We start from the raw sequence: 8,615 nt of genomic DNA on the forward strand, positions 1-8,615 counted from the left end.
AAATGATGCTCATTTTGGTATTAAGGAGCCTAATGTACGCCAAGAAAACATTCCCCTGCACCGTTGACGCAAGGCAGGACGGGCCCATGGATTCATGCTGTTCACGCCAAGTTCTAGCCCTACCGTCTGCATGTCACAGAAGAAATATAGATTCGTCGGACCAACAATCATGCCACGGTCAAAGTCGCTTAGATCACGTATCATGCCCATTCTAATGTTTGTTCTAAGAAATGACACCTCTTCACCATGTCTGCCGTGTCTACCGTGCTTGTTATTCTCAGTTGCAGCCACACGATTTGCTGTTGGAAGGAGCAGGCTATTTGCGTTAACGCGCAGGTGTACTGTGAAAAAGATTCTTCCCCCTTCCTGATTTCCTCTATTAATTCATATTTGTCACAGAGAATAGTCTCAGATCTTTCGACAAAATATAATATTAGACAAAGGGAAACTGAGTAAACACAAAACACATTTTTAAAATGATTATTTCATTAATTTATTGAAAAAGGTTATCAAGCGCCATGTCACCCATGTGAAGAAGTCATTGCCCCCTTAGTTACTAAATCAACCAATCACCCAAATTCAACTGACAGACTCAACTGACTGAACATAGACAAGCCTGATTGCAGCCATCCCCATTGAATCTAAACCACACTCATATTAAAACATTACCATCAGAGTGAGGTATTCTTCACAAAGTTACTACAAGCACGCTATGCCATGATCAAAGACAATTCCAGAAGGGATGAGAAAACAGTTGTTGAAATATATCAGTCTGGAAAGGGTTGCAAAGCCGTTGCTACCCTCCACGGGACTCCACCGAACCACAGTGAGAGCCATTATCTCCAAATGGAGAACGCACTTGGTGAATCTGAAACTGGAGTGGCAGGCCTGCCAAAATGACGACAAGGGCGCAGTGACAACTCATCCAGGAAGTCACAAAAGATCCCAGAGGAACATCCAAAGAACCGTAGGCCTCTCTAGCCTCAGCTAAGGTCAGTGTTCATGACTCCACAGTAAGAAAGAGACAAGGCAAAAATGGGAGTCATGGGAGAGTTGCAGGGCGGAAACCAATGCTAACCAAGAGAAACATCAATGCTCATCTCACAATTGCAAAGAAGCATCTGGATGATCCCCAAGCCTTTTTGGATGTTCTATGAACAGATGAGTCAAAAGTGGAACTTTGTGGACGACACAGGTCCTGTTGTCTGGCGTAAAGCAAATACAGAATTTTACAGTAAGAACATCATACCAGCAGTCAAACATGGTGTGATGGTGTGGGGATGCTTTGCTGCCTTGGGACCTGGACCATTATTAAAGGAACCTGCTGCTCTGTACCAGCAAATTCTTAAGGAAAATGTCTGGTCATCTGTCCTTGAGCTGAAGTTGAAGCGTAATTTGATTATGCAGCAAGACAGTGATCCAATACACAAAAGCAAGCCCTCATCTGAATAGCTGAAAAGAAACTAAATTAAAATTTTAGAGTGGCCTCGTCAAAGTCCTGAATTGAACCCAGTAGAGATGCTGTAGCAGGATCTGAAACAAGCAGTTCATGCTTGAAACCCAACTAATTCGTCTGAATTAAAGCTGTTCTGGAAAGAAGAGTAGGCTAAAATTCCTCCAAAGACTGATATCAAATTATAGTAAGCATTTGGTTGCAGTTTTCGCAGCCGGAGGTGTAATCAGTTATTAAGTTTAAGGGGGCAATTACTTCACATGGCTGACATGGGTGTTTGATAACTTTAATTAATTTAAAAAATGTGGGTTGTGTTTAATCAGCTTACCTCCTATTTTAACAGAAGATCTTTAAACAAAAATGAATAATATTACATTTTGTGTAGAGGCCTGAAACCATTCTGTGTAATAAATATGCAACAATATAGGAAATCAGAAATGGGGCAAATACTTTTCCCACAGCACTGTATATAAGTTACATGTGTATATATATATATATATATATATATGTGTGTGTGTGTGTGTGTGTGTGTGTGTTATGTATTTCCATTTAAATACAGGCATATATAAATAAATATGAAAGAGAGAAAGAGGGGTGACTGTGCAGAAGCACTTTGCACTAAAGTGACCCACTTAGATCATCTGCTGAGCCACATTTTATAAATCAGAAAATATAACTGGTTCCAGTGGGCTGGTGGGCGGTTCATTCTACCCAATACACCCAGTGCCAGATTAGTGACATCACCGTCTGATACCGAATTCTACCAGCACTAGGACGCAGTGGTGTACCGCGGGTAAATTTCTCGTATTTGTGTTAACAGGTAAGAATCCACACCTGACCGGCACTGTCCACAAAATAAACACTGGACACAGGACGACACAGGGCCTCAGAGAACGGACAGCGGTGATCAAATGACCCTGATACCTCGTACCAAAACATCTCAGGAACAACTCCAGATCGGACACAGGAAACGCGTAAAACGACAAACGAAAGCCGTCAGAGAATGGCTTTAATGGCTGAGACCGAAGAAGCATAATTTCAGGTGAACCGTTCTTTCCCTTGGGGTGAATGGTCACTTCCTCCTGAATTACAAGCAGTTAATTAATTATGCATGCACACTGAAGGCCAGTGCAGTTTCTAGACAGGTGATATAGCTATGCAGAGAACCTGCAGTAATTATTTTAATGAAATACCATAATTCAGCGGTTTCAACGGATGATATGTAAAACATAACCCGTGTGACCCGCAGAGCATCAGCCAAAAAGTGTTTCCGATGTGACTGGCCTTTAGGATATGCAAAGGTGTAGCTTGTTTGACAGGTAGCTCTGGTGCACATAATTTAGGGGTAGAGAGCAATTTTATTAGTTGAGAATTCAATTCTGGCTTGGCGAAAACAACTGCAATAACAGTAAATTTCGTTCCAACACCAGAACACTGTCACACAAGGTGTGATGAACACTTTAAAAGACTCATTCATCAGGATCCAACGTGCCTAACAGCACCCTGAGGCAAAGCAGAATCCAGTGCAGTGTGAACACCTGAATCAGACTCACTCCAGATCACAAGTAGGGCTGGGCGATATATTGCAGTGATAATTATCGCGTGCAATAACGGTCGTCGCCACCGTGTGGCGTATCACCTTTCTTTTGTCTTCTCCTTTTTAATTATACCTGAAGCGTTACTAAACAACTAAAGAGGCTGTGTAAAATGCTTCCGGAGAAAAACGTAACCGCTATTACTTACTGGGTGTTGACAGCCGAGACATCCAATCAGAAGCAAGGTCGCACAGCTTCCGTGTGATCACGTGATGTGTTTCTGCCAATCGCGCGGAAGCTACAAGGCCTTGCTGGCTGTCTTACCGTCAAGCAATAGGTGAGGTCTTTTCTTTCGAAAAGCGTTTCACACGGCCTCCAAAAGCGTGGTTGTTTGCTATTGCGTCAGGTACAATTAAAGAGAAAAAGACAAAAAGTAAGGCGGTACGCCACACGGTGGCGATGACCGTTATTGCACGTGATAATTATCACTGCGATATATCGCCCAGCCCCAATCACAAGTGTTCTAAAGTAAGTACAGGAGGCCTGGATTTGTGCTCATACATTCTGATGCTCTTGCCTCCGGTAACTGCCTTCGCTGGATAGGGTTCTGTTGTGACTGTTACTGTTAATGCCACTTGCCAAACAAGAATTTCCATAACCGAACAGAAGGCGCTTTGAATGTGAATCATCCTTACTTGTTCAAAACAGTTAAAGACTGAGAAGAGCTGTAACTGGTCCTACATGCAGGCCATCCAGTAGTTTTCACACGCTTGTAAAGTGACGGCTCAGCGCACCGCCAACCTGCACTGATCTGTAGACACGACAGACGCACTGGGAGACGGTGCTGAGGCCTTCTGGGTAACGGCAGTATGGGCTCACAAACTCACCTCACTGACCTTTTCTCTCCTAAATAAGACTTTCCTTCGCCGCATCGGGCCTAAATGGGGCCACGTGCCTGGGCACCCACCAGCGCGGGATCCGCTATGAACTGCACGCGCTCCGACTGCCGATTAATCGCCAGCGGGTTTCCTATGGCCTCCCAAGCCACTGCTAACGCTGAAACACGTCAAACGTACTCCCCTCACTTTCACAGAAACCAAATAAAAATGGCGAAAATGGAACACAAAATACATTCTGCCCCATAACCGTTACATAGTTTCACATATTTCCATACTATTTAAATGCATGTCAAATTGCCCTGTAGACATGGAACACAATGCTTTGAGGCTTGGACAAGGGCCTATAGGTGTGAACTGGCTTTAATGACGATGATGACGACGACCGCCACATCCCCACCACAGAAAGGGTGGGAGGGGGGTAAGGGGATGGAGGGGTTGGAGCTTCCATGTCCGTGCAGATGAACAAGAAATCCTCTCCTGTTCCGTAGTCCATGAAGCCTCACTCTCCCGTTCATAAAAAAAATACACCTAACATCAAATGCAGGCTGGGACATCTTATCCAACTGACACCATCTCAGGAAAATAACTACCCCTGTTTCTCCGGCAGGTGAAAAGGCAAAACCCCACAGATGGTTCCCAGTGTAAAGAGTGAAGCCCAGCAGCCCATTACCTCCAAATAACGGACACAGAAGAGTGGCAAAGGAGTCGTAAGTTTATTTACAAATATCAACGTTACCCTTTCCAAAAAGCGTTACACTGACACCAGCCACGATCACATGACATTTATGCCTACTCAACACTTCACCAACATGTGCTCTGTAATTCTAAAAGGCTTTCAGGACCTGTTTCAGACATTGTATAATGACGTCAATTGGCACCAATCACGTACAGTATGAATCGGTCTTTCTAAAATTACACGGCGAGGGGTTCACTGGAATATCTTCCCTCCAAAATAAAGAGAGCTTGGAGCTCCGTTCATTTTTTAGCACAACAGAAAGGCCTATCAGATTTGAGTGGGTGGAAAGGCTATGAGACTTATTACATCTTGATCCTAGAACAATAGGCAAGCCTGTTCTTCTCTCACCACTCATGCCAGTCTTGCCCAACGCTATCCCACAGTGCAGCAGAGGACACTCAGCGTCTTGGTTGTTTTCTTTTTTGGGTTGGTGGCAGTGCGCCGTCACACTGTACGAGCTGGACCCAGGCCCGGCCACAAAGTGGAGCGTTTGTGTCCGCGGGCCACCGAATGTAAAACCAACCGCAATGCTCAGAATCTTCCAGAAGCAGGCGGCAGCGGGTAAGGCAAGCCGTGAGGCTGCCGCAAACACGATCAACCGTGCCTACAACCGGTCACCAGCAGCACTGCTGTGACAGAGCGCAGCGTGTCGGCGTCACATCTCCCAGCTGAAAAATACAATACCCAGACTCCCCCGCTGCTTCAAGACCATTAAAATGGAGGTTCCAGCCAAGATACACGTGTACAACTTTACATAACCTCCGAGACTTAGAAGCACCTTGTACCGGCCACTTCTGACCACAAAAACAGGCTGCCCCCGTGTCCGGCCCCAGTGATAGCGTGTGGAATGAAAGTTGGTGCTGAGCGGGACGCCTGGCGGTAGCTGTCCCGTCTCTGAGCGGGACTACATGTCCACGAAAACCATGAAGCACCAGCCCAGGCCTCCCACCAGGAACATGGTCACGTGGATGCTGTAGATGAAGAGCTCGTTCAGTACGCTGAAGTCCAGGCGCCGGTGTCCAAGCAGCAGGAGGATGACGGACAGCTTGTACTGGAGGCGCAGGAAGACGCGCACACCCACGTACTGAAGGCAGAAGAGGGCGGACAGCGCCACCCACAGGAGGGAGGTCAGCAGGCTGCAGCCAAAGTAGAGCAGGAAGCGGACAAAGCCGTACATCCAGCGCGACTTCAGGTACAGGTCGAAGTTGTTGTACTTGCTGTGCACCAGCTGTGCCGTGCGCGCGGGTCCGCAGGCGGAGTGCATGCACGTGCTGTGGGGGCCGTGGAAGGAGCGAACCCGCCGGGGGATCGGGATCACAGGCATGGGCGGGCCGATCGAGCCCTGGGCTGCGGGGACTCCCAGCAGCAGGCCCCGTCCTCTCCTCCTCCCGGAGAGCAGACCAACATCGTCTGCCGGCCTGCGGCTGCTGTGAGAACGGGGTGCTGCGCGCAGACGATTACACCACTACCGGAGCCGCGAGTCCGTCTCAGCTAACGTCGCAAAAGCAACGGACAAAAAATGCACACAAATGCACCACAGTTATTCAGAAGCTGAAAGTGCGTGCCTTATCTGTTACTAAATCTGAGATTAAACCTCTTTTTAAGTACAATATTGCAACACAAACGATAGCATGCGTTCAGTCCCGTAATATATGCTAATCCCACAATTGAACCGCATGCAATAGTATCTACAATGCCCGGAATACTTTTACAAAAGATCTGTTCCTATCGTATTAAAAATTCGTGTTAAGCAAGTGGTTTTTATGTACAAAAGTTTGATCATGCACGTTTTGTAGCGCAAAGATTAAGCCCGTTGTGGCAGAACACGCAGACGAATGTAGAACTGTATCTGGCTTGCAAGCTACTGGTACTGTAGCTGGTGCCTGTAATGATGTCAAATATGATTATAGATAGCTGTACGACATGTCAGCTGCAGTAGGAAGGCATCAATTCAGCCAAATTGGTTACAAGCGTAAATTGTGAAAATGTCTGCAGCATTTCATTTCGTTATTTATTATTGTACATTTTGGTCGGGGCTGGAAACGGCAGCTAACACGAATGCTAGCTAGGTCAAATACAAGGAAGTAATTATCAATATCCACAGTTATAAAAAACTAATACTCTAGTTTTTACTATAGCATGACAATTTGATATTACGTTTTATACAACAAAATCAACGCTCGCGTTCACTTAATTCAATACTTGCCTGTTTTTTATGGTTCGTACGTATAGGCTACTTACCATCCGGCAAGCTCATTTCCTATATTACGTCTTGCCGTAAAAAGCGATATGTTGAGATTGCCATGGGAACGGACAGTATTTAACACTAGAACGGCCAGGGCTGTGTCCGAATATTCTAAAAATGACGTCCTATGTCTTTTATTAACCACTTTTCCTTGACCTCGATGAAAAACGTCATGAGGTTAAGGAAAGATGTGAAGAAGAATTCAAAAGGACTTAGGAAAAGACAACCGCGTTGCTAAGAGAATCCGACTGCGTTTACACTAGGCAACGTAATTATGCGACGGCGGATGTTATTGACGTGGGTCTGCTGTGGAAAACTACAATGTTCCGAAGATGGACTACTAAAAGCGCATCTTAGATACTTCGCCACGTGCGTTCTTACCGTGTTGTTTCATGCAGGCTATATAAACGTGGACAACCCGGTGAAAAATATTACTTCATTACCAAGGGTGGAATTGAACTAAAAAAAGGAATATAGGCTACCAGTTACAGAAGTGAAACGAAATGGTAAATGGACCCCAGGGCGGGGATCGAACCCGCAACCCTCCGACTGCCAGACAACCACTCCTTAGCCTCCTTAGCTATGTCGCCCCATAGTGGTTGCCACATTGAGAATAGTTGCTCACGCTCACCCTCCTGTCCACTCATATTTATCGACATTAATCCCAATCAGTATGATTGTATGAAAAAAATTCATTAAATATAATGCAAGATAGACATAACATGTTAGGCCTACAAATTTACTACTGTACATATCATTCATAAGTTTCAAACATGTTGAATTAAAAACATAATCTGGCTAAAAACGTCTCGTATCCCTTTTTATTGAAAGACAGACTTCTGTGTTATGGTAATATGCTGATTATGATCTGATTATAAGCCTGTGCAATAGCTTAATAACCACCACACAACTCAGTCATGTTGATCGTTTTAAGCACCTTTCCTTAGCATTTAGAGAATTCGACCAGCTCTTATCATGGCTGCCACTTAGATACTTCCGGGTCAGTTCACTCAGTTAGGAACCTTCCTAAGCAAAAAAGACTATTCGGACGCAGCCCAAGATTCCATTTGACCATGACATGTAAATAGTGTAAAACATTGCAAATAATAGGCCTACTTCAGTTGTGTTGGCACAGGTCATAAGAAACGTGAACACACCATGTTTGTATTTTTATTTATTTATTTATTTATTTATTTATTTATTTATTTATTTATTTATTTATTATTAGCATGCTATAAAAACATTCAATGTGTGTGTGTGTATTTAATGAACACCACATCAAAATAGCTATATATATATTCTATATATATATAGAATATAATACCTATATATTCTCAGTTGTGGCCAAAAAATACACAGAATGGTAAAACAGAAAACAGGAGAATTTAAACACTTTACAATCCTTGTTTTTTGATACAATGAAAGAAAAAGTACCTAAAATGGCCAGAAATGGTACATTTGACCGTAATATTTAAATGTGTACAGATGGCATAAACTGTTGACAATAGAAAAAATAATACTTTTGTTGTATTGGCGGGTCACAAAAAATGCCAATGTTTGTAGCCTATGTCAAATAACACAATAACATATTGATTTATTTATTTCATCTTAGTGGTAGGCCTAGGCCTACATGCTGTAAAAAAACACTCACTCATTTTTCAACGGACTTTTCGTGGGCCTATACGGACTATACTAATTTTTTATACACATGAACTCACTATTTGTGCTCCATTAGTAAAACCTGAGG

General features: G+C 44.0%; 1 protein-coding gene across 3 annotated transcripts; it reads right to left on the reverse strand.

Moving 5' to 3' along the window:
* Positions 1 to 4,585: 4,585 nt before the first annotated feature.
* Positions 4,586 to 7,063, reverse strand: LOC135239423 (transmembrane protein 250). Of its 3 annotated transcripts, none has more exons than XM_064308065.1 (2): positions 6,865 to 7,063; positions 4,586 to 6,114 (listed from the first exon to the last, which is right to left on the reverse strand). In XM_064308065.1, the coding sequence occupies exon 2, from the start codon at positions 5,945 to 5,947 to the stop codon at positions 5,528 to 5,530; it is 420 nt and encodes a 139-aa protein (XP_064164135.1). In that variant the 5' UTR covers positions 5,948 to 6,114; positions 6,865 to 7,063; the 3' UTR covers positions 4,586 to 5,527. The 3 variants fall into 3 exon arrangements, with proteins under 3 accessions (XP_064164135.1, XP_064164136.1, XP_064164137.1); XM_064308066.1 differs by having other exon boundaries at positions 6,830 to 6,915; XM_064308067.1 differs by having other exon boundaries at positions 4,586 to 6,109; positions 6,826 to 6,904.
* Between the last annotated feature and the right edge of the window lie 1,552 nt (positions 7,064 to 8,615).

The sequence above is a fragment of the Anguilla rostrata genome, chromosome 14, assembly GCF_018555375.3.
Source record: "Anguilla rostrata isolate EN2019 chromosome 14, ASM1855537v3, whole genome shotgun sequence".
NCBI lineage: Eukaryota > Metazoa > Chordata > Actinopteri > Anguilliformes > Anguillidae > Anguilla > Anguilla rostrata.